This window comes from Artibeus jamaicensis, unplaced genomic scaffold (assembly GCF_021234435.1).
Source record: "Artibeus jamaicensis isolate MK-2021 breed Jamaican fruit bat unplaced genomic scaffold, CSHL_Jam_final contig_519, whole genome shotgun sequence".
Lineage (NCBI taxonomy): Eukaryota > Metazoa > Chordata > Mammalia > Chiroptera > Phyllostomidae > Artibeus > Artibeus jamaicensis.
The window spans coordinates 45,127,871-45,155,010 of record NW_026521871.1 but is presented as its reverse complement, the minus strand read 5'-3'; the positions used below and the strand labels follow the sequence as shown (position 1 = coordinate 45,155,010).

At 35.9% G+C, this 27,140-nt stretch overlaps 1 protein-coding gene across 13 annotated transcripts in view; it reads left to right on the top strand.

Moving 5' to 3' along the window:
- Positions 1-27,140, top strand: part of CLASP2 (cytoplasmic linker associated protein 2) — a 158,989-nt gene that overhangs the window by 60,120 nt on the left and 71,729 nt on the right. For all 13 annotated transcript variants that reach the window (XM_053669047.1, XM_053669050.1, XM_053669048.1 and 10 more), the window contains 10 exons: positions 6,749-6,828; positions 8,200-8,292; positions 9,537-9,682; positions 12,204-12,339; positions 17,358-17,428; positions 19,995-20,054; positions 21,097-21,174; positions 21,813-21,980; positions 24,051-24,106; positions 25,359-25,532. In XM_053669047.1, coding sequence (XP_053525022.1) covers positions 6,749-6,828; positions 8,200-8,292; positions 9,537-9,682; positions 12,204-12,339; positions 17,358-17,428; positions 19,995-20,054; positions 21,097-21,174; positions 21,813-21,980; positions 24,051-24,106; positions 25,359-25,532 — 1,062 coding nt within the window. The remainder of the gene's footprint in view (positions 1-6,748; positions 6,829-8,199; positions 8,293-9,536; positions 9,683-12,203; positions 12,340-17,357; positions 17,429-19,994; positions 20,055-21,096; positions 21,175-21,812; positions 21,981-24,050; positions 24,107-25,358; positions 25,533-27,140) is intronic.

Sequence of the window (27,140 nt, the reverse complement as noted above, 5' to 3'; positions counted from 1 at the left end):
AACCAAGATTGCTCTCTCCAGCAAAGCTTTCATTTAGAGTGGAAGGGCAGATAAAGCGCTTCTCAGATAAGCTCAAGTAAAAGGAGTTCATCATCACCAAGCCCTTATTATATGAAATGTTAAAGGGACTTACCTAAGAAAAAGAAGATAAAAAACAGGAACAGTAAAAAGGCAGCAAACTCAAAGTAATTAACAACCACACCTAAAACAAAAACAAAGCAAACTAAGCAAACAACTAGAACAGGAACAGAACTACAGAAATGGAGACCACATGGAGGGTTGGCAACGGGAGTGGGAGGAGAGAGGAGGATAGGGTACAGAGAATAAATAGCATAGATAGTAGGTAGAAAATAGACAGGGGGGAAGGCAAGAATAGTATATGGGAAATAAAGAAGCTAAAGAACTTGTGAGACGTGGACATGAACTAAAGGGGGGGAATGTGGGTGAGGGGGTGTGCAGGGTGGAGGGGAATGATGGGGGGATGGGACAAGCGTAATAGCATAATCAATAAAATATATTTTTAAAATGAGTTATTGCATCCTTTTAATAGGTATACAGTATTCCACATTATTGTCTTACTATAATTTAATGAACTGTTTCCCTGTTAGTATCATTCAGGTTGTTCGCAACTTTAGGTCATTACAAGGAATGCAGATCTCTGTGTATTTACATACTTGGAAATTCTGGTGCTTATCTCAAGAATAGATTCCTATTAATGAGCTTGCTCAGTCATAGGTTGTGTGTGTTTTTACTTTTAATAAAGGCATTTTACCTTTTCCAACACCAAATATAACAGTCTCATTAATTATTACCATTTTGATGGGTAAAAATAGTGATTCTTTCTGTCAGTTTGCATTTTTTTCATCCACCTATTCATCCAGCCAGCAGCCACCAGATACTTACTAAAAGCTTTTTGGCTGCTACTTCTCTAATCTTCGGGAAATGTCACTGAATAAAAACAAAGACCCTGTCCTCTTGGAATTGATATTCTAGTGAGCTTCAAAGTATTTGAATTCATTAGTAAGAATTAGCATATCCTCTTATATGACTTATATATTATTACTTGCCCATTTTTTTAAATTGGGCTGTTTTGTCTTCTCATCAGTTTGTAATGTTTTAAAAATATCAGGTCTTTGTTATTTAGTTAAAAGTTGTAAATATTTCCTTATTTTCTCCTTTGTGGCATTTTTACATCAAAATTAAAATGTTTTGTTGTGTTAGGGAAATATGTACCCTTTTCTTACCGATTAGCAAATTTCTTGTCTTGAAAGAAAGACTGTTGTCCAGTCCCAAGCTTACACAGCAGTCTGATTTATTCTAAAACAATTATTTTACAAATAGTTTATTCACAACATCTGGAATTTATTTTTGTATAAGGTAACAGTACATCTATTTTAAATTATTTTTCTAATGCATGGGCAGTTAATGTCCATGCAACTAAAAAAATATTCTTTACTTCATTGAATTGAGATATGACTGAATGTGTTTTGGCTAGTTTATGTAGTTTCTTTTATTTTTCCCTGACTTATTTATTGTCTGTACCTATTCTAGCTTAAAGTGTGTGATTTCCCAGTCTCTTTATTATGAAAAATGTTTAGTGTATAGCAAAGCTGACACGCAGTGAACACATTTCACCCAGATAAGTAGAATTTGCCCCATTTGTTTTAATTCTGTCTATACAGATATATCCTCACACATTTTTAATCTCAACAACTGCAAAGTTAAGTGTAAGTATTATGACATTTCAGCCATAAATATTTAATATACACCTTCTAAGACTTAAAGGCATGCTCCGTTGTAATCATAGTACCATCATATATGAGAAAATACCATAATATTATGTATGAAACCGTTCTCTTACCAATTTTTACAGCCAAAATACTGACTTAAGCGTCTGAGGCATTGTCTTTCATGTTCTGGATTTGTCTGATTTCTTTGAGGTGTTAAACTTATTCCTTCAACCCTCTTATTCTCTGTAAATTTATTCTCAAACTGTATACTTACTTCTAAGTACTTCTCTTCTATATTCAAGTATCCTAAGAATTTTTTTTATAACAAGTGGTCCTTTGGGGCCAAGGGGGAAAATTTTACTCAGTTTCTTAGTTCAAAATGCCCTCTTCTGTTGCTGTAGTGAAATGCAGCTTTTTAACTGAATGGTGCTCAAAGGGGCTTTCCACTGCTGAGTCCTTGGTGCCATTTCGTCTCAGTCGAATCTTTATCTTCTCTTTTTTTCATTGTCTTTTTCTGCCTAGCTTGGAGAGGATACCTCCCCCTTCGAAGTACTCCTTACCTATGGCCCCGGGGGAGTCTCGTGTGTTGCCTGTGTTCCCTCACTGTGAAATCCTCTTTCATACAGTTTTCTCAGATTTTTCTCTCCAGTGAGGACGCTGCAGTTGACGTTGCTGATTTTGGATGTTTCTGTTTCCTTAGTATAATTTGTAATTCAACTTGTAAAATGAAATTTGGAGTATTATTTGTCTTAGTTGTATTACAAATATGTTCTATGAGTGGTTTTATTAGCCCTTCTTTTTGTTCTCTGTGGTTTTCAGATTATTTATTTCAATATTTGATTTGAGTACTGGTTTCCCATGGGGATCATAATGTCTACTCTTAAGTTTTAATATTTGGTAAGAAAATGCCTTTTTTAAAACGTGATAATTCATTATATCAGCACTTTGTTGAATTCTAGGATATTATTACTGAATAGTTTCTGTTTTCCTCTTTGATCTATATTACTTTTTTGTCACATATCAGAGTTTGATATTATCGTATATTAGTGTGTCTATTTTTGAGTTTTGTATTTTGTTCAGAGTGGATCTATCCTTGCACAGTATCTTATTGTCATGATTGTCCTAGCTTTGTAAGTCTTGGTATCTGGTAGGGCCAGTATCCCACCTTTTCCTTCAGGTATATCCAAACAGTGTGTGGCTCACTGCTCTTTCAGATTTTAGAGACAGCTTGACAAGTGCCATAAGAAATTTATTGGAGGCTTGATTATTACTGCAGTACCTTAGGAAGACTGGGCACTTTATAATACTGAGTTTTCGTTTCCACGAACACAGAATAGTTCTCCATGTATTTTAGTATTTTTAATATCTCATTAATATTATCTTTTCCCAAAAGGTTTTCATTTGTTCTTGTTTGGTTTGCTTTGTTCCTCAAAATAGTTATTATTGAACATAGTATTTCTTTAATTATAAAACTTTATTGAAAGAAATTTTAGAAGGCATAGGTAAATGGGCATACTACTTTCCTGGGTAGGAAGACAGTATTACAAAGCTTTCAGTTTGCTCCAGATTCATCTTTAGATTCAATGCGTTGTCTTTCTTTCTTTTTTTTTTTTTGAGATATACTGTGACATGCAACATTCTATTGAGTTTAGTTCAACAAAATGAAATTCAAATTTTAGAGTTCATAAACAGAACTTTATTTGAATAGAGCCTTGCTCATTCATTTATATATTGTCTGTGGCTGCACTGGCGTTACAATGGTGGAGTTAAGAGCAGCAGAAACCATATGGCCCACAAGGTCTAAAATGTTTACTGTGAGGCCCTTTACAGAAAAAATTAACAATCTCTCTTTTAGAGTAGTTAGGCAGCTCTGGGCACAGCTCTTCTGTTCTGTTTTAGCCTATTAATATCTTGCAGTGTGATTGTTGACCCAGTTCTGTTTGAAAGAGCTTTCCTCAAGTTGGAAACCAACGTTATTGCCCCTTCAGCCCAGCCTCTATCCGTGCTCCTGCTCACAAACTTATTTTATCTAAATACATCTCCTGTTGTATGTACACTTGCTCTCCTTTTCTTGCTTTAGTATTGACATTAGGGCCCATTACTGTTTTTGTCTTTCCTACGGTATCCATTCTCCTTGCTGGGGCTGTATTTTATAGTGTTTTTTAGGTGAACTTTAAAACTGTATCAAAATGGAATGATGGTTGCTAGATGAAGCAGTTCATTTAATAGATTATTCTCCTATGCAGGAATCCTTTTTCTGCTTTGTAAGACAAACCAAGGTGAGGGGAAACATCAGGCAAACTAGGATAGTGAAGAGGGAGGTTTACTTGTACTGCATACAGAAGATGAGGCTGGAGTGGGGAGCCCAGCCTGTCCTCTGCTCTGACAGAGTCCCGTACCCAGTACACTCCCATTAGCAGCAGCTCTGTTTATACAGTGTGATTCTCAAAAGTAAGAGATAGATTGGGATCAACCACTCAAACCATGGAAGTTCTTGATAAATTGGTGGTGTTCATGTCCAGGTGTAGAGCCATAATTGTCACACCTGGGATAGTCATAGAGCTGCATTTAGTGCTGTTTGTAGCCTTTCACCTCCGCAACTTCTGTGGGACTTTTAAAGACCATTTCATTTCTATTTTCTTTCCTCCTACCCAGTATTTACTTGGCCCTACTCATAAGACAGAATTTACTGGATAGTAAAGGTATTATGATTAGAATGAATTTTCAAAGTTAGACTTTCTTATGTGTGTCCCTAGTGAGAGGCACATTTTTTTCTGGCCTTATTTTGGATTTATTCAGAATCTCTGCATTCCCTTGAAGGTTTTAGGCACTGTGCTATGGCTGGTGAGTTAACAATCGGTGAAGGTAGCATTCTGTTCTGTGTACAGTAACTTTTGTAAACTGCGTATACACTATAGTAACTCTTCATACCGAACTCCTCTTCGCCTTGCCATTCCTCTGTGAGATTGTCTCTTACTCCACGTTTCAGCACTCCGAGGTCGTTCACTGGGTTCGCTACTGCACATTTGTGCAGGTCTCCTGCACAAATTGCTTCTTTTTTCCAAAAATCAATTGCTTCTTCTCAGGTGTGCCTAATGATCATTCTGGTTACTCCAACAAAGTAATTTGCAAGAAGTGGTATATAAATTAACAAAATATACCAATGAGTGTACAAAGGTGTTTTTTTTTTAAATGAAAACTGTTAACTTTTGAGGAACTACTTGACAAGGACAAATCTCTAAAGAAATTTTTGTTTAGTGGCCCACGTAAGACAACTGTGGAAGATTGGGAAGAAATTATAAAAGTCTAGGCTTTGCACTCCCACTAGGGGACCCACTGTCAAAGGTAATAAACTCCTACGAAGAGGTCTGTAAATGAATGTAATATTTGATGTTAATAGTGATAGGTATCTTATTTTTTGTTTCTTTGCTTTAATTACTTTTAGTTAATTGGTTACTTCGAATGATCAAAGGGATGAGACTGAGAATTTTATTGTTTCATTGGATTTTTTTTCAATATTTAGGTAATAACTAATTTATTTACTCTTACGATTGAATTTCCTATAGCAACCACACATTCATTTCTCTTTTCATTTATTAAATTGTCATTGCCTTTAATTTGCAGTGTTTATTGCCTTACAACTTTGTTATGCTGTTCTGTGGTCAACTCACATACAAAGATCTTCAAACGTTTTTTTTTTTTTAAGATGAGCTTACGTACTGTTGGAAATGCTGAGTGTTTTTTTATTAAGATGAAATTAACTTTTCAAATACAGTTTTTGAAGTATTAATATTCCCTTTGATAGATGATAAACTTAATTGGGGAGATATTTTTTATTTATTTTTTTAATTGAGAGATTTTTTGTTAACTGTCACTTGGGGCGTACATCCTGTGTAGTTGAAATTTGTTCCATGTGTTGAATTGTTACCATGAAACAAATGCATTTATAGAGTTAGAAACTTAATACCACTTTTGTCAGCCAGGGTGCAGTCAGAAGACAGAAACCACAACAGATGTTTTTACGGAGAGAATTTAATATAAAAAATTGTTAAATGGGTATTGATGGATTAAGAATGCAAAAGAGAACATGGAAGTGTCATGGAGGTAGCAGTTATAGTACACAGCCCCTATCCCTAGAGCTGGAGGAACAAAATGAGGTTAAAATTATTAAAACTCACAGGCTTTTAGAGGAGGGACCCTGCAGAACCTTGACTTACACTTCTGACCACAATGTGAAGCTGACTGGTATCGCTGATGGGTGGAGGTAACTGGTTTAGTAAGTGTTAGAAAAAGTGCAAGGTGAAACCAGAGTTTCTAGGGTTTTGCTGACAAGAAGAGGGAACAGTCAGAAAGGAGCAAGTAGGTCCCTTCTTCCTTCAGCTTCCAGTCCCTCCCCAGCACCCACCATTGACAGAGTTTTAACTGGAAAGTGCTAGATTCAGCAGAAAAAAATGGGTTGCTTGATCCTAGGCCCAGGACCACAGGCCCATATGACAGAGTGACTTTGAAGCTGAAAGACAATAACGTAATTACTGGCTCTTTAAAATAATTACTGGCTCTTAAACAACTACTTCTTATATTACTTTTTGATTGTGATAATGGAAGGTTTGTTTGCGTATGTAAATTTAATTTCAAGACTCTCATTTGTTTTTACATTTGCTCTTCTGACCACTGCAGCACATGTGGATCTCCTACATCACATTTGCCACCACTTACCGACACTTTGTATCATGTAAAATTGCTGTTCAGCTTTTTTATTCTTTCACCTGTATTTCTTGAGTCCTTGCGATTGCATTGGATGAGGGATATGAGGGCTTTGTTCTTGTATAGTTTGAATTTTACTTCCAACCCACTACTAAGTACCTTGACTTCTCTGAAAGTTGGAGATTTTTTTAACGAAATGGAATGTCTCTTAAAGTTATGCTCAAAAGAATTATATATGTCATGTTCTTGATGCTAACTAAAATGCTTAAAAATAAGCTTTAAAAGTAAGGTTTTTTGTTTGTTTTACTTAACAGGTGCTTCTAAGGAAGGAGGTGCAGGAGCAGTTGATGAAGATGATTTTATAAAAGCTTTTACAGATGTCCCTTCTATTCAGGTAACGATACCAATATATGGGCACTTCCCATGACTGTAGCTTATGTGCTTGTTCATATAGTAATTATTTTTGTCCTTTTAAAAAGATTTTTCTGCCCTGGCTGGTGTAACTTAGTGGATTGAGTGCAGGCTGTGGACCAAAGGTTCACCAGTTCGATTCCCAGTCAAGGCATATGCCTGGATTGCAGGCCAGGTCTCCAGTGGGAACTACTCAAGAGACAACCACACATTGATATTTCTCTCCCTTTCTCCCTTTCTTCTCCTCTCTCTAAAAAATAAGAAATAAATAAGTAAATAAAATTTTTACTTTAAAAATTTTTTTAAATTTTTTTCCTTAAATGACTATATAAAAATAAAATCTTTATTACTATCAAACTTTATTATTCATTGATCTTGTAAATTTTGTGAGATTCACTGGTTGAACTGATTTAGGTCACATGCCCACTTCTAATTGTGATGTAGAGAAATATTGTGTTCTGCTGAGTCCCTGACTCTTTTCCTGGGTCCCTTTGTATTCTTTTCTCCTGTACTCTGGCCTTCTTTCATTTTCTCTCTGTCACAGAGCCTTTGCACATGCTGCTTACTACAGGGAAGGCTAATCTGTCTCCATTTTGCCTAATGATGTTTGCCTCTCCTTTATTCTCATTTCAAGAGTGACTTTCCTAACACTAGTTCAAACCCCATTATACATAGAATTTCACAGCACTGGATAATTCTCCTCATTGGTACTTTCTGTTTGCAGTTTTATATTTTATAGTATTTGATTAATGTTTTTCTCCTAGACTAGGTTATAAGCTGCATAAGGCAGGGAACATGCCTGTTTTTGCTCACCATAGTATCCTCAGAGCTTAACAAAGTGCATTTCTGTTATATGAATATTTGCTGAGTGAATGAAAGGGTAATGGTGTTGGACAGTGGTTGGCTCCAGAGGAGCCAGAGCATGTAGTTATCCTGGTGATGGTCTAGCATGGAGGCAGGGGAGAGACCAACTTAAACTGTGTCCTTTTGCAATATTGTATAATAAGTATATGAATGCCTACATATTTCATATACCTGAAGTCACTTTGAGAACTTAGGCCTATTTTTATTAATTAGAATATTTGCATCATGTTTTTAAATGACAATGCATTTTGAACGTACATTTGAAGTTACTCACGAGTGGAGCAATAGCATAAGGGTAACAGGTAAGGAAAACAAATTAAAGCTCTTTATTATTGTTCATAATATATTTCCATTCTCCATTTTAAAAATGGTGCTAGAATGGGAAATATTAATAAATAAACTTATTATTTGAAAGATTATTTTACCCAGGGCATGATTTTGATGATGCTCATGGTAAGAAATATTAATGTTACAATTTTGCATTTTTAAGATCTATTCTAGTCGAGAACTTGAAGAAACATTAAATAAAATCAGGGAAATTTTGTCAGATGACAAACACGACTGGGATCAACGTGCCAATGCGGTAAGATTTTTATTTTTTATTTTCTTTTCTTGCTCTTTTTTAAATGTCTTTTTAAATACCATAGTCAGTGGTAGTCCTGTCTTGTATTTCAGATATTTGTGAGCTAGAGGGTCTGATAATTAACATCTCTTTCCAGAAAATATATTGAGATAGTCGGCATTTCTGATTTAGGGTCAGTTTTGTTTTTGCTGATCAGGTGGAACCTCTCACCGTTTGTTAGTCCCTCTGCCTGTGCTACTTGTTGACTGACCAGGAGAGTGTGAGTTTCACTGGTACTCAGGGCCCTGGCCTCTCTGTGGCTCTACCTAGTTGTTCACCAGCACTGTCCTTGGCTCCTGAGAGGCTCACCAAAGCAGCAGTTCACTTTGCCTGCATGCTCAGTATTTTCATAGTGTCGACAAAAATTCACAATAGTACGTCCATTTGTCTGCCATATTCTTCCCTTTCTCACATATTTGTCTCTGAACGTGATAAATATTTTCACTCATTTTTTTTTAAAAAAGGTCTGGTATTTTTTGAGTTAATATTAGCTTAAATTCCTTGAGAAACTAGTTGATGAATTTAAAAATAGTATTTGCCATGACGAAGGGCTATATGTTTCAGAGTTTGTGCGTTTTTCATATTTACATCTGAGGCAGTACATGAGTGCCTCGGAGTCCTCAGGAGGCCGGAGGAGGGCTTCCACGTGAAGACACTCTTCTGCTCTGAGAGCTCCAGTCTCCGTTTGTAAGGCCCTTCCAGTCTCCGTTTGGTTGGCCCTTCTGCTTCTGTACTTTTGCTTATTGATGAATGTGGTTTCCAAAATTGGACCCTTTAAAAAATAGTCTCCTTAGTATAGAGTGGTAATGGTTACAGAACATTCTGATTGGACTCAATGCTACTGAACTGTATACTTTAAAATGGTTAAAATGGTAAATTTTATATAAACGTCTATTTTACAACAATTTATAAAAGAGGGACGTCCTTAAAACTTTAAAATTTACTCATCTCTTTGTACATTACATATGTCAGTTATGCATATAACCAAGTTTATAACATTCTTTGACAGAGGTTTTTTGGGGGGAGTTGCAGGTTTATTTTAAGAGACATTTAATACAGTTAAAATGTCTAAATATTGTTATATAAATATAGTGAAACGCTACTTTTAAAATTTCGCTCAAATAATGAGGTTTAGGTAGCTTTAAGAATTTTGGCTTTTTCATCGCCACTTTTTTGTCAATAATGGAAATTCTCTTTTATTTTAGCTTAAGAAAATTCGGTCATTGCTTGTTGCTGGAGCTGCACAATATGATTGCTTTTTCCAACATTTACGCTTGTTGGATGGAGCACTTAAACTTTCAGCTAAGGATCTCAGATCCCAGGTGGTTAGAGAAGCTTGCATTACAGTAGCGTAAGTATATTCTTTATATGATAAGCATTTTTCATGAATGAATTTAGTACTCATTGATTCAGGGTTCATTAAATAAAACAGCAAGATAACTGTCAAAAAGCTTTTATGTGATCCCCAAATCAAATTACAAGGATCCAGTTTGTGTGATTTTAAACATTTCTTTTTCTTAATGACACTTTATACCAATCTTAAAATGTGTTTATATTTCTAAAGCCTACTGGTGGAGTTTTGGCCACTAATTCTGACTGTAAGAAGAAACTGAATGGCACTGGCAGGTGTGGCTCAGTGGACAGGGCACCAGCCTGCAAACCAAAAAGTCGCTGGTCAGGGCGCATACCTGGGTTTCAGACCTCTCTTTCTCCTTCCCTTCCACTCTCTTTAAAAAATAAATCAAAACAAAATAAAAACATTCTCAAAAAAAAAAAAAAAAGAAAATGAGTGGATCTGAGGACTGGCTACATTCATTTTCTCTTTACTAATGTAGATATTAAGCTCTTTCTTTCTGATATTTTACCAATTATTCTGGAATCATAACATGCATCATTAACTTATGAAAATATAAACTTATTCTATGTTTATATTCTTCCAAAATTCAAGGATGATAGAATTCTAAAATTTTGTTTGTTACTACTCCCCATCTGAATCCTTTGTTATGTGTTATTGAATAAGCATTCTTTTGAAGATAGGCCGTACAAAGATGCCTACTATTATTTCTGAGCAAGATTGAATTAGATGTCTCAGTCAGAACAGAAAATAGAAAAAAGAAACAATCTCATGAAATAAAAACTGTGAAGATCAAAACTCCCATTTTTATTGGATGATATTATTGTCTATGCAGAAAACCACAAGAGTCTATAATTATTATGATTAAGGGACTTAACCAAGATTGCTAGATACAAGTCAGTGTACCGTGTACCAGAGTAATTGAATATCTCTTGATTGCAAAACAAAACAAAACAAAAATCCACAAAATGTAACCTTGAAAAATATTCCCTGATGAGAATTCTGCTTCTGGCCATGATGCAGTACAAACAGTACCACAGTACTGGTGGTACTGGGAAGTACTGCAGGACGAGCTCTCTTGCAGCAAGTGACAGAACACATAAAACACCTTTTTACAGATAACGGACAGTGGTCAGAGCAGGACTGTGATTTTTGAAACAGTCAAATCACTTGAACAGTATTGGAACAGTATGATCAGCAGTTTTGACCTTGAGGCACTGAATCATGGGGAAGGGAGGGAGAACAAGGCAGAGCAAGACAGTTTCAAACAGAGCAAGGCAGTCTCACTGAGTTGAGAGGAAACAGAGATTGGAGTTTCTGAAGGGTGAAGTGGCTAAAAGTTGCAGTAGAGAACACTGAAGAGAAGAGAGATACACATAAAAGGGGCTGTAGAAATCTGTATAGGGGATCCCACGAGTCTAGCTGAATACTGGTCTGTGCATGTGAAAGGCGCAGTGCCCTGAATACCAGTAAGAACTGCTGAAGCTGTAAAGTAAGCAACAATTCCCAGAGCTCTTTGAATCAACAAATAGTTAACTGTATCTCAGCCATGTGTTTTGAGTAAGATAACAATATATAGAAATTAACCAATACTGCAAACAGTGTCAGCACTGGGAGCAATTGCAGCATTCTTCCTGAGTGCTTTAACTGAACTCACACAGTTAAAAGCCGAATTTGTTTAACCGTTGTACAGATTCGGAAAGAACAGACAGATGTCCCTAGGATCATGCAACTAACTAGTATATGATAGAGTTGTATTTTCAATCAAGAATTCTGAAACCTTCTTCCAAAAATGTCAGGGAGTATTTGTGACTAATACAATGGGGGCATCATTAATAGAAATAGAGTATGTCTTGGAGAATATTGATTTGGGTAAGCTTCTGAACTTGTTTATGAAATATGTTGAATTTAAGAATTATATTGGGACATTACAGTGGAAATATCTGATGGATAAGGATGGCTAAAGGTCAGAGTAAACAGGTGAATTTTTTATCTGTGCCTTTAATGGTTAAATTTTGATATCAGATAGCTTCTTCAAGTGCCATTGCAAATAGTAGATGCTAAAATGGAAAATTCCAACTTTTTTTTTTTTTTTTTTTGGTCTTGATGGTTAAAAAGATGGGAAAACAAAGGAAATATGTAATGTCTGCACTTTCCTATCTCTCTTTTGCTTTGCTGCTAAAAAAAATTGATTACTATAGTTCTGGCCAGGTGGCTCGGTTGTTGTGTCATTCCATACTCCAGAAGGTTGTGGGTTCTATCCCTGGTCAGGACACATGCCTAGGTTGCCAGTTCAGTCCCCAGTCGGGACACGTAGTAAAGGCAGCCCATCAATGTTTCTGTCTCTTCACTCCTTTCTCTCTCTAAAGTCAATAGAAATATATCTTCAGATGAGGACTCAAAAAACAAACTGATTACAATAAAAATTTTAAGTTGAGTAAAAGAAGATTTCAAAGATATATGATCCTATATTTAATGTTAAACTATTTTTTTGAAACTATTTTGCCTTCCTTTGTAGTCATCTTTCAACAGTTTTGGGAAACAAGTTTGATCATGGCGCTGAAGCCATTGTACCTACACTGTTCAACCTCGTCCCCAACAGTGCAAAAGTCATGGCAACTTCTGGGTGTGCAGCGATCAGATTCATCATTCGGGTAAGTTCTTTTCTTTGGTTCTGCTCTTCTGTCTTCCCTCTTTCCCCCCCATTTTTTTTTCAATTTAAATAAGTCATTGGTGTTTTTTTTAACTCCAAGGGGAAATTACTTTTGAATTTTTCTGATAATAAAAGCAATACTTGGTAATTATAGATATTTCAGAACATTTAAATAATGCAGAGGACTACAAAGTAAATGTGCTTCCATACATACTGTACACACATATGTGTGTACATTCGTGTGTGTGTGTGTGTGTGCGTGCAGTCATGTTACAGGTTGTAACAGCTACCAATATAAAAACAGTAAAAATGTTATAAGCAGTGGTAAAAGGTGACAGGGAATTTCCTACTATTTCTCCTATCTTGAAGATACCCAGAAAAACAGAGTTAAAAAGGTAAATCTCCCCTCTCCCTGAATTCTGCTTTTCTGCAAATAATCACTCTAGCCACTTAGTATATATTTTTGGAAACTTCTGTTTTGTGCCTACACTAATCAGATTTACTACAACGTGTAAACAAAGTTATTTATATTTTACGTCTATATAAATAACAGGCTTTTAACTTGTTTTTTAAATTTCGCATACTTGGGCTCTTCTCTTATTTATACATACTATATATAACTCTTTTAATGCCTAAAGCAGTTCTCCAATAAAGGTTGAAGCATCAGCTCATACATCAAAAGGTTGGAGGTTTAATTCATTTTCAGGACACAAACCTAGGTTGTGGGTTCAATCCCTGGTCACAGCTTGTACAGGAGGCACCTGATCGATATTTCTCTCTCACATTCATGTTTCTCTCTCTGTCCTTTTCTCTGTCTCTAAAGTCAATAAACATATCCTCAGGTGAGGATTAAAAAAAAAAAGAATATAACATTAGATTTCCTCACCATTCATTCTGAAATTCATGGAGTCCTTTTTCTCTATCCTTTGCCAGCATTGCATATTAGTCTCTCAAAGGTCTTATAATTTTTAAAAATGCATAATTTCATATTCTACTTTGCATTTCTTAGATTATTAGAGATGTTAAGTATTTTTTCTTTTTAATTCTTCTATGGATTGCCAGTTTATACATGGAACATTTTTAAATTTTTATTTGTTTTTTAAAGTATATTTTATTGATTATGCTGTTAACAGTTGTCCTATTTTTTCTCTCCTTTTCTGCCCTCTGCCATGCTCCCCCACCCACCAGCATTCCCCCCCTTAGTTTATGTCCATGGGTCATGCATATAAGATCTTTGGCTTCTCCATTTCCTATACTATTCTTTACCTACCCCCATCTATTTTGTACCTACCAGTTATGCTTCTTATTCCCTGTACCTTTTCCCCCATTCTCCCTCTTCCCCCTCCCTGTTGATAACCCTCCATGCGATCTCCATTTCTGTGATTTTGTTCCTATTCTAGTTGTTTGCTTAATTTGTTTTTGTTTTTGTTTTTGTGGGTCTTTTTTAGTTTTAGCCGATAGTTATGAGTTTGTTGTCATTTTACTGTTACATTGGACAGTTTTTCATCATTGCTTTCCAAGTGTTGTCATATAAGTATTAATTCTGTGTTATGTGTATTGCAAATATTTTTTACCAATTTGTTAGTTTTTTAAATATTACTTAAGCTGTTGTTTGTTACATATAGAACTTTCAATTTTTATGCATCGAGGTAGTGTTCCTTTTGTGGTTTTTGTTATGGTTAAAATGACCTTTTCCATTTCACAGTTATAAAATACTCAATTTCTTTTAAACATAAATTTTATTTCTTAGGTGTAGGTCTAGCTGGATTTTATTTCCATGTAAAATATAGCTATCTAACTTGATTTTTCTGATTCTAGTTTTGTCAGTCTTATTTTCCTAACAATTGTTGCTTTGTACTTTATGGATGGTCAAAATTTTTGGCTATTACTATCTTAAAATAGATTTTTAAAACATTTCTGCTTATTGTGCTTTCTTCTTATCTGTTTCTTATTTTCTGAAAAGTTTCTTATTTCTTGTCAGTGTCAAGAATAAAACCTGTTTACTTCTGCTTTTTAAAAAATATACTTTTCTTTTTTTCATGTAATTTTCCCCCCTTAACCATTAAGTTCAGTTGAACAAAGACATTTTCATTTTCAGCAGTTGATATTAATTGTAGTTTTTTACTGCTTTTATTCCTCACTAGTGTTTATGAATAAACTTCTTATTTTTAAGTTGGTTCTACATAATTTTTGTTTGTTTTTAGCATGGTCTCACTTTTCATGTGTATTTATCTTTGCCTATTTTGAAATGTCTTTGCCCTTACACTATAACTAAAAATTTGGACTGTAGGTTTACAGTTCTATTTTTTTAAATAATACACAGAGTTTATTCAAATTTCTCCAGTTTTACAAGCACTCATTTGAACCTATCTGTAGCTATGTGTAACCACCACATTCAAAGTGAATAACTGTTCCATTTCCATAGGGCTCTTTTGTGTTACCCCTTGATTTGTATTTTTTAAACACACCATTTATACATGTATCTGGATTTTATATAAAATATCTCATTTTTCCAGTGTTCAAAAATAATTCAAAATGTATAAACTACTATCACCCAGCGGCCTAGAAAAACATGTCTATTGCCTGAAATCGGCCTATAGCTGTCTGTCATTTAGTATATACATCACATCTCAGGTAAATACAACTGTGTATCTGATGGATGATATAGTGTGTTTCTTCATCTAGTATTTGGTAGGTTTACATTTCTTCTCCCTTAGAATTGTTTCCTTTTCTCTCATAATTGCTTTCTAAGTTTTTATTGTTGTCTCTAAAGTGAGATACCATTTGATTCTTTTATAGGCGAAAAAACAGGAAACTTTAGAAAGTTTTATGAGTTAGCCTCTTTGAGTTACGAGCAGGTCTAGGAGTAGGTCATCTTTCATTAGTGCTATCCTTACACAATGGATAAGGATTTTTGACCAAAATGAATTTCCCTTAAATTTATGTTAATTTTCATGAATCGTTTATTGCTTCTGGGGATTTTTTGCCAATTTTTTTCTTTATTACTTTCATCACTCAAGAGTTTGGAACCCTCACTGTCACTTATCATTTCTTTGGTAATTTTTTGTCTTTAGGACAAATTTTCTTTCAATTCTACTCACTTGACAGTACCCATTTTGCTACTCTTACCACTTTTCACATTCTTTTTGTATCACTCATTTTTCATGAGCTTGTCATGTTACCAATATACCATTCTGTCATCTCACTGAAAGTACAGGTCAGGTGGGGTTTTTATTTATTTGTGTTATCTACTGTTTTGTATATTTTGTTTGTTTTGCAGGGGACTACTTCCTTAGATTGCAGAATTTGATTCCTAATTCTCTCTTTAATCCTAGAGAATCTTTTTTTTTTTAATTGTCAACTTGTATTAATAAATTAAGGTCTAAATTGTTCTGACTTAGTATTTGGTAGAATGCATTGTCTGTCACTGTAAGAGTCATTTTTAATTTTCCTTTGGCACAGCTGCTCTGAATATGATGTTGCATAGTTAGGTCTGTCTCCCATCCCAGCTGTTGTGTTGGATGTGGGCTGAGTAGCAGCAGGGTTTTGAAGAGATTATGAGAGAGAAGGGAAAGATGGTAGGAGAGAGATGGTAGTGTATTGTGGCTAGGGGTGCGCCTTGGGCTTTAACTCCGCAGTGAGAATGTTTGGGGGATTCATTCTGGATGTTCTTAGCTAGTAGGTCCACAGAGCCCTTCCATACTGAATGTGGCAGTTGAATAACATGTAGGTCAGCACTGTCTCGTATTTTTCTCTTGAGTACTTCAGGTCTATGGGTGGTTTCTTTTTTTAGTAGCTGAAAAAGTTTTTTATTTTGGTTTAGTTGTGACAGACACTGGTGTCCATACACATTCTCCTTCAGTGATGACTTGTACCTGAAGCACTTTCGGCAGAGAGCCTTCATGTGCCAGTCTCTTCAAGAATTGCCTCAGCTGTAGACGGCCGCCTTTCCCAAGGTCTTGCCCCTTCCCAGTGCGGCCCTTATTCAATACCTGATTGATGTGGAATTGTAAAGGTTTGGCCATTCTGGACCAATTCAAGACTACTCCGAAGGGCCATTTTAACTCCGTGGCACCCTAATAGCCTTGGGCAAGATACCCTTGGACCATGTCACAGATCAGTTGCTCCCTCTCCCCACTTGTGCTTCCTTGTCATACCTTCCCACGAGCACAAGTATTGATCCCAAGGGCACTTCTTAATGAGGACATTATAACTTCATACTAACACATAACTGCATACTAACACATAACTACATTATAACTGCATACTAACTTCATCTCAGGGTCCACTTCATAGGCAGCCTAACCTACACCATTAGCTCAGAAGAAAAATAGAGATTGAAAGCATCAAAAATATATGCTTTGGTTACTATTTTATTATGTCTCTGTTGAACTTCTTAGTGTTCATTTCTCTAAAGAGCATAAGAATTACTAATAGAAGTCAAAAGGTTGTACCTATTAAACTTTACCTGAATTCTAGAGAGCTATGATTCAACCAGAATGAAAGTTCAGTTGTTACCATTTTTTTGTGTTTTGTTGTTATTGTTGTCGTTCAAGTACAATTGTCTCCATTTTTCTGCCACCACCTTCCCCCTTAAATTACCATTTCAAAGTTCACTCTCAATAGTTATATACGTAGTTCACACTGATTGCCTGTGATTACATAGCAGGTATTACCTTCCACCAGCAGGTGCCCTGGTACTTCAGAAAACATGACACATACATGCCCAGTTTCTCTTAGTGATTCTTCCTTCCACAAGTACACTGTCCTAGCAGTTCTCTGCAGTTTTGCAAGTAGCTTGTCTTCGTTTTATATTACAGCCTCACCTGTCCTTTTGAAACTGTCATCGTAATTATTACTTTATTTTGGGAAAACTTTTTGACTGGCCTTAATTTTTTTCAAAATCAGATTTTATGATCTTTGTGTCCTGTATTAATATAACATTAATATAACATGAATGAACAAAAGATAGAAGGGATGATGTGTATTTTTCAGCCTTATCTAAACCATCTTTTTCAGCATACTCATGTACCCAGACTTATACCTTTAATAACAAGCAATTGCACATCAAAATCAGTCCCTGTGAGAAGGTAAGTTTTGAACAAAAAAAATTTTTTAGTATGGCTTTAATAATGCATTATGTTTAATTCTTAGTCTGGTACAAAAATTAGTTATTAATTTCTTGCCTTCTAGAAACCTTAATAAAATTTTTTGTCTTACGTCATATAAAGGAAAGTAAATAAAGCAATTATGATGACCACCCACATTCCTCAGTTTCTCATGTTAAGCTTTGGTTTATTTGGACCACTGGTTGCTTGGTTTTTAGAAAGCATGGAGTCTAGAGTCAGGCCTCTGCTAGTCCTGGAACTGCCACCGATTGGCTGTCCTGCCATGGGCAATTATATGATCACTCTGAACCTCAGTGTTGGCATAGTAAGTAGTAGGGCTAATGGTATCAGCCCCACAGGGTTCTGAGGATTAAATGAGGTACACATTGGTAGAATTGAACATAGTGTTTGGAACAGAGTAAGTCATGTCAGCTCGGTCAGTCTCCTTATGTTTTCTAGTTTTATGTATCACCATCAGTAAAAGGACAATAAAAACAAGATTTGTGCGTTTGGTATTTAAAGAACTCTTTCTCTTTTAAATTTGATAAATATATATTTATTTAAGTACTTTGGCTGCTAGGAAGATGCTGCATAAGATATCATTATTACCTTTAAGTGTTTCGTAGCTTTGGCCACAGTTGTACACTTAACTCTCTCTTATGTTGGGGGTTGGCAGATGACAGCTTACTAGCCAAATCTGGCCAACAGTACAATTCTGTACAACCCACAAGCTAAGACTGTTTCTAACATGTTTGAAGGGTAATTGAAAGGGGGAATGAAAATGAATAGGAGATAAAAATGGTACGTGGTTCCTAAAGTCTGAAGTATTTACTCTTCTGGTCCTTTGCAGACAGTGTTACCAATCTCTGTCTTACACTGAAGAAGATGGTGATCAGAGGAATAGGAATGTAACAGAAGAGGGAGTCAGGAAATGCATATAGAATTGACTTGACAATAGGCAAAGTGAGGAGGTTTAACCTAAACAGATGTGAAATTGTGCCGTATGCTGCAGAGCCAATTGGATAGGCCACTGAGGCCAGAGCGCACTGTAGGATTCAGTAGGAAAAGTACCTGCCTGGGTAGAGGAAGAAGGCCCAGAAGTAGGTTGAAGGCAGTGCAGAGGGTTTGAACGTCATAAAGAGAAATTTCGACATTGTCCCATCCTTTGACAGTTCTCAGTGAGGAGATAATGCCTTCCGTCATATGTTTTTATCACAGCTCTGAACAGTGATGAAGAAGGCACAATGGTTTAAATGAGGGGGAATTTTTCTAACTCACTGAAGTGAGGCAGGGTGTGAACTAGAGCTGTATTGATGATAAGTGATTAATGGAGTTTTTTTCAATAAATAAATTCAGGAGTTTTCAAGTGTAGAAAAGAGCCTGATAATTGGGTATGGATGAGGGAGGTGATTGCAAGTGTTTTAGACTGTGAACTCTGGAGTCAGAATGCCAGGGTTCAGGTCCCAGCTCTGTCACTGTGGGCAACTTAATTTAACCTCCCTGTTTCTCATTCCCTAATTGTGTAATCCAGGCTCAAATAGTGGGTTTCTATGTACTGTTTGAGTTGACTTTCACTGCCTATCTAGAGATGTTGAGTTGAACCGATGCTGGCAATATAGTACTAGATGTGAGAAGCACAGCTGATAGTCAAGTGTAGGGGTACAGATTATGTTGCCCATGTTGACTATAAAATGGAAGTAGGCTGAGATCAGCATAGACCAGGTGAGCTCCTGTTTAAGGGCAGGTGGAGAAAAAATGTTATTATATTAAGGAAGAAAAACAGGGCAGAACTGTCATTAGATGCCAAGAAAGAAGAGAAGCTCAAGTAGGAGACAGGTAAAATTGAGAACTAAAGGGCTTAGGAGAAAAATATACAAATATTGGATGAAAAAAATCAAATACATATATTCTTAAAGAAGCATTGTAGAAATAGAAGATCCATCACATCTTTCTTGGTCACCATTGTGTATCTTGAATTTCTGGTGCAAAGGAGGTATTTAATAAGCATTGATTTTAATTTGACAAGCATTTTAAGTTAAACTTATGGAGAACTCTTGCGGTCTTTTTGAACTATTTAGCATAGAAATAGTTGGAACCTTAAAGTAAGTTAAGTATTTGACAATTACGATATCCAAAAACATGTCTTATACAGTCATCTGAAAGAATCTGTGGGAGACTGGTTCCAGGGCCCACCTGGGACACCAGAACCTGCAGATGCTCAAGTCCCTTGTGTAGAATTGTGCAGTATTTGCATGTAGGTAATAGCAGGGTATACCCGCCCATCACTCATTCATGTAGATTTAGCATAGTTGTTGTGTGACAAATTCAAGTTTTGCTTTTTAGAACTTTCTGGGATGATTTTTTTTCTTCAGTATTTTCAGTCCCCTGTTGGTTGAATCCATGTGTAAGATACCCACAGATATGGAGGGCTGACTATACTTTTATTAAGTGGGCAAAGTGCAGTATTATAGAAGAATGTATTGCTTTTAGTACTAAGTTATAAAATAATGTAATGTTATAACAGTTATAATTAACTTTTGTTTTTTAGGCGTTCATTTGAGTTTTTAGATTTATTGTTACAAGAGTGGCAGACTCATTCATTGGAAAGGTATGCCTCGACTTTCCTTCTCCCTCCTCTCTCCCCTCCCAGTTGTTACTAAGTTCTTTAGAAGCTGATAGTATTGGTTTTGCATTGTTTCTCATTTTACTTTAAAAGTTATTTGTACCAGTTTTCCTTTAAAGCTGTGGTGTGGTGCTCCTTTTATTTCCTGTGGCTATGAGTAGTATGATTTTCTTCTTTTGGGGGTGAGTGAAAGTTTCTTAAGTAGAATGAGTCATACAAGATACTCCAGGTTAAATTGGGCAAAAATTTTAAAAATGTATCTCTAGTCATATGACAAAGGTTTACTGAGGTACAATTAATCAAGTAATGCATTATTTAAGATACAAGGAAGGCACTGCTTTTGAGAGGAAAGAGATTTTTTAAAGTTTCTCCATACTAGCTGTCAAGTGTCATTGGTCAGATAATATACTGGATGATGTTAACCTAGTTCTGAGGTGAAAAAAAGGAAAATGCGACTGGCTATTTGCATGGCTGCATTTCTTATTTCAAGTTTGAAGCCTGGGATATACCTGTATTTATGTTGAAAATAACTGATTTTTTCATTTTAATGAAAATCATTAAATTTGTTCACCTTTTTTTTAAAAAAATAGAATTTTTTGTTTAATGTAGGCATAATATAATTCCAGGTTTTCTTTAAGTTCATTAGTGGCAGCTACGATTCAGTTTAGTCATATAATAACTGATCACACTATTAGCAAGTCATTTTCTAAACTGGTGGGTTGGTGAGCAACCACACAGAAGATTATTTTTTAATTCATTAAAAGTTTCAAATTGAGCATTTATACATTATTTGGATTTTGTATAAAAGGTTAGGTTGATGTTTAACTTGTCAAAAGGAAAGTATATATGAATGAAATGTATGAGGTAGATTATTAGAAAATCTTGCAGTCATAGATTTATTATTGTACACTAGTAAATCTTTTAATCTCTCCTTTCCCTTTGTGATTGATATGTAACATAGGCATTAGATATTATTTGTAATGGAAAACAGTTTTACACATGACTGTAAAGATGTTTTTTTTTATAGGCATGCAGCTGTTTTGGTTGAAACTATTAAAAAGGGAATTCATGATGCTGATGCTGAGGCCAGAGTGGAAGCAAGAAAGTAAGTGTAGAGTGTGTTTTCGTGGCAGTTTAAACATACTTTGGTCTTTTCATTGAAAGGAGTTATAGTGGGACAATGAAAATATTACAAGCGTCCCAATTATTCTGCTTTTGATTAGCTCTGTAGTAAAATTGAGATTGATTTTCTTCCATTAAATTTGTTCTAGATATCTAACAATTTACTTCACACTGTCATTTGTATAATCATCATCAATATTCCTAGTCCATCATAATGTATTCACTTTCATTGTGAATAAAAATAACTGTCATTTATTGAGCATGTATTATGTACCTGATACTGTGTGGAGCAGTTGGTATTCATTCTTTTCTAATATTTAAAATGCAAAGGTAGCATCTCCATAGATTGGCAACTGAAGTTTGGAGGTTAGGAGTTTATCCAAGCTACACAAACTGTAAGGATTCCAGCCAGGCTTTGAACTGAGATCTCCTTTTCTCAAAAGCCTGCCTTTTTCCCACCAAAACATCTTAACTTTAGAAAGCATTCACTTGACTCACAGTGGATGTATTAAAAACCTACATGCCTGTCTTCATTCTTGAATGTACACATTTTACTGTAATGTCTAGTAATATAGTTTATTGTGCTTTCTTTTTCTTTTTATTTGTTCATTTGTTTTACAGGACATATATGGGTCTTAGAAACCATTTTCCTGGTGAAGCTGAAACATTATATAATTCCCTTGAGCCCTCTTATCAGAAGAGTCTTCAAACTTACCTAAAGAGTTCTGGCAGTGTAGCATCTCTTCCTCAGTCTGACAGATCTTCATCTAGCTCTCAAGAAAGTCTCAAGTAAGATCATGTAAATGATAATTATTGATTCCTTCTTCTCCCCAACTCCCCAGAGTTCCTTAAGTTGGGTACTTGAATATCTGCTTGCTTTCCCATGAAGCCTTGAAAGAAATGATTTCAAGTACTCATTTTCTTTGGTCTACTGTCTCAAGTGTTGGGTTACATGATACCGTAACTTCTCTTTGGGTAGAGTTAGTGATTCAGATTTTGTTTCTATATGTTCATGTCTGTGGAAAAGATTGGAAAGCACTGATTTATATACATTTTTTAAATACCCACAAAGTAATTTATACATTAGCTGCTTCTAGGGCGTTGACAGAGAGGAATGGTCATGGAAATTCCAAAGTCGCCTTCAGAACTATTCGACAGCATTATGTGACTGGTAAAAACTCCACTGCTTTCCTTCCTCATCTCTTACACAGCTTCAGATTTCAGCAAATCCCTCAAGAGGCAAAATTAGTATCTGACTCACTTCTCTTTAACTTCATTCTCATCATTGCATTGGCTGCCACAAACCCCACTGCCTTGGTATCCTCAACCCTGTGTGCTGGCTCTCTGACTCTAGGAGATCGCTAAAGTCTCAGATGCCTCCTGCACGCCCTGGCAGTGGCCAGATACCTGCTGGTTCCCGAGGGAAGAACAGCTCACAGATTGTGAGCTCACCTCTCTGGCATTTCTGTCTCTGGACCTTGATCCCATGAAGGTCACTGGTTGCCTTAGCGGCTCTCTGATGCAGAAGACAGACCAGGGTGAGGCAGACGAGGCACCTGGGGCACAAAATTCAAGGACACACTGACAGGGTCTTGTGAGTTCTATTCTAAAGTTGAGTGACTTAGAAGCTTTCAGAGTAAATGCAGCATCTGATTTCAGAAAATATGTACAGTAGGAACAATGACCTATGTGAACTCTATGTAAATTTGTGATAAATCCTTCACCTCCAGTGAGCATTGTTGCTTTTTCCTTTTTACTTTTATGTACAGTGCTCAAACTTGAAAGTACACATATATCACCTAAAGGTATTAAAATGATAGATCTGGAGTGGGGCCTGAGGCTTTGCATTTTTAACATAGTTCTCGGTGGTGTCAGTCAGTACTTTTTGTCCATGGATCATACTTTGAGTAGCAAGGATCTAAACAAGATATTTGATCTTACTTTAGTATAACATCTTAAACATAAACAACTTTAAGTCCTGTGAACCTTAAACTTGTCTGCCTCCATCTAATTAGGTAACAATTTGAGGGGACAGCTGTAAAAATAATATAATACTATGTTTAATAACCAACTACCAAATTTATTACTTAATAATAATGACTCAGAGTATTTTTCAGTAACCTGACTTCAACCTGAGATTATTGCTTCTCTCTTCCCCTGACCTTTAAAATGTATAGATATACTTTTCAGATCTCCCTTACATACTTAAATTTTTTGTCTGTGGGCTGCACATACCATTGCATAAAAATAGTTAATCAAAAGAATTGTAAAGAGAGATGGTGGATTCTTTGAGATGATTGGAGATGTTTTGCCTTCTAATTGCACGTTGTCTTCAGCAGTAGTTCTTAGCCTTTCTTCTTGGCCCCATGCAGTAACACTTAGTAGTGCTGCTGTAGGTGGTGTGATACCTGCGTGGTAACTGCACGGATTGCCAGTGGCCACAACCGTTATGACTTAGATAAGCAAGATTTAATTACTCTGAATTCCCTGTGGGCTAGTAATAACACCTCCTCTCTCTCTGTGAGTAAAATATCTCAGAACACATGTGTTGGAGAGTTACTGAGTCCTCCACAGTGAGCATGATAATGTGTGCTGAGCACCAGAGTGAAGAGTAGCAAACCAGTGTCTGTCTCTGTAGAGTTAACAGTCCTTATTCGTTTTCACTATTTCATTTTTTGCATCACAGCTAATTGAGGTACCACTGATACGTAACAACTGTTGGATTGTGATTTGTAAAAGGGAAATTAGAATTAGAAATACTTCTCAACTTTTTAGAAAGCTCAGTGGTATTTCACCAATTGTTATCAGAGAAATGATAATTACATCTTCTTACTAAAAGTATTTTCTTTTACTTTGCAGTCGCCCCTTTTCTTCCAAGTGGTCTACAGCCAACCCATCAACTGTGGCTGGAAGAGGTAAATTGCCTTTTTAAGTAAGAGTCATAACATATTTTACTTCATAAAGTTAGAGCTACTCTATAAATAAGGTAAAAGTTACTGTGTAAAATGATTTTCTCACTATGGGTCACATTAAAGCCGTTTAAAAACTGCTTTAAACTGTTCAACTTTTAAAAACTTTTGATGTGCTTTTAAAGCTTTTAAACTATTCTGAAAATTTAAACCCTTGATCTGACCTGCAGTGAGAAAATAATTTTATATAGTAACCTAATACCACACATATACACTTTACCTATACTAATATACTATATATATAAAGATAATATATACAGTGTGGTATATATAATTATATAAACATAATTTATATTCTTAGTGTATGTTGATACATGCGTGCATACGTAGTATAATATAAAGTTTCACAGAACACTGCTTACCTTAGTAGTGATGGATGCACTCTGTTTTCTGCTGCTTCATTTCTTTAAAATGCTTGTCATGACCCACTCAGTTGATTTCACAGCCTATTAATGGATCACCGCTCAGAGTTTGTAAAACTTCATTTTTAAAAGTGAAAAGCTAAAGATCAGAAATTTAATGACCTAACTTGCATTGTCTAAGGGTGGCAGAACCCGCATTATTTTCTGAATAACCCTGCTCTCAGATTAGTCCTCCTTACATTGTTCTGCTAGTGAACTGCTGCCATCTGTTTAGCTTGTCTAGTGCTTCATTTTCATGGATTGTTCATCAAGTATCATCCCTTTCTTTTTTTAAGGTTTATTTATTTATTTTTAGATGGAGGAGAAAGGAAGGAGAAAGAGTAGAAGGGAAATATCTCACATGTGAGAGATACATCGATTGGTTGCCCCTCACACACTCCCTAATGGGGACCTGGCCCACAACCCAGGCAGGTGCCCTGAGTAGGAATCAAACCAGCGACCTTTTGGTTTGCAGGTTGGCACTCATTGAGCCACACCAGCCAGGGCCATAAGTATGATCTCTTTATGAAAAAGTCCTACGAATTTTACAAATTTTTCCCGTTTTGTGGAAGAAGAAAATGAAGCAGAAACATTGAGAAAATTGTTCAAGAAGAATTAGTTGTGACAGGATTGAAGCCAGAGGTATTCTGACTTTAAAATACTATGAAGTACTTTCTGGTGTCCATTTGGCCACTGCTTACATTTTGACCATTTGTCATCATGGATTAGCTTGTTAAGTTTTATAGTATTTGCAGTGATTTAAATAATATAGGCTATCTTTGCTTTGTTTTCAATAGTGCCAGCAGGCAGCAGCAAGCCCAGTTCCCTTCCAGGAAGCCTGCAGCGTTCGCGAAGTGACATTGATGTGAATGCTGCTGCTGGTGCCAAGGCACATCATGCTGCTGGCCAGACCATGCGAAGTGGGCGCTTGGGTGCAGGTGCCCTGAACCCAGGATCCTATGCATCACTAGGTAAGAGAGCTAATTCTGGGAAATCGCAGTGTTCTCTTCCTGGTCTCAGTGAAGTCAAAATGGTGGTGCTATCATAATTATTTCTATTTTATCATTGCCATTAAGGATAGTTCATGTGTTTTAATACGATTTTATACCTGGGATATCATGTGTCCTGAGGTACATAAGCTCCATGTTTCCACTTTTTCCTCTTGTCATCTTCCTAATCACCTTGATCAAAGGAACCATTCTTGATTCTGTGATTTTCCTATAAAAGTGTAGTGGCTCCGCACTACTGCCATGTCCAGCCACTGGTCACTGAAGAAGTTTAGGGAGAACGTTGGCTTTTTATCTAGCTTCTCTGTTCTTTCTCTCACTTTTCTTTCCTTACCAAGAAATTAATGCCTTTTAAGTGTCTGGAAAAACTGTAAAACTTAATCAAAGCTTATACTTATATTTTCTGAAGCTATTCAGTTTGTTTTTTATGTCCATCAACTTTAAAGTTTGACATTTCTTATCTCTGTTTTGTGCCTCATTTTTCTTTCTTTTAGGTGGTACTGATAGAACACTAGGCGGACAGATCATTAGAACACAGTAGGAAGGGGGGAGATTTCAGCAGGAGTGTAGGTCGTACGTGATGAAGTTGGCACAACTCCAGCAAGGAAAGGATAAATTATTCAGTAAATGGTGTTTAGACACATGACTTGCAATTTGCTACAAAATTAAGTTAGAACCATGTTTTACACTATATAAAAACTTATTCCAGATGACTATAATGTTGAACAAAAACATAAAGCAACTCGACGAAAATATAGTAGTTGAGTGTTCATCTAATATTAGGTGGGAGAAGGAATCGATAAAGGCCAAAAACACATGAGAGAAGAGTTCTTCAGATTTAAAACTTAAGTGTGAAAACATAGTCAAGTGGCTAAAAACTAAAAGGGAAAAATTTGTTGCCACATGGGGGTTTTACCATTTATCCCCCCCCCCCCGTGCCCTCTTCCACCTCTGCCGCCACATTCCTCCACCCGCAATCGCCACGTCAGTGTCTGAGTTCTTTCTCTTCTTAAAATTTTCCTATATTACAGATATCACATTGCTAGAATTGCAATGTTATTTCAATATATGAAAACCAATCAACATAATATACCATATTAATAGAATAAAGGACTAAACCACATGATTATATCAGTAGATGCTGAAAAGGCAATTTGACAAGATCTAGCATCTTTTCATGATAAAAAATATTCAACAAACTAGTAATAAAAAGAGAATTTTTCTGACCCTAATAAGGAGTATCCATGAAAACACCACAGCTAGCATAATATGTAGTGGTGAAAGGCTGGAAGCTTCCTCCCAAGATCAGCAACATGATAAGGATGTCTGCTCTTGTTCTTCTAACAACATTATCATGGAGCTTCTAGACAGAACATTTAGGCAAGAAAAAGAAATAAAAGGTATCCAGGTTGGAAATGAAGTAAAACTATTTTTATTTACATGGCTTTAAATATAGATCTTACATGAAGAAAACCCTAAGGTATCCACAAACAAGCTGTTAGAGCTTGTTAATGAGATCAGCAAGTTGCAGAACACAAGATCAATATACAGAAATCAGTTGATTTCTAAATG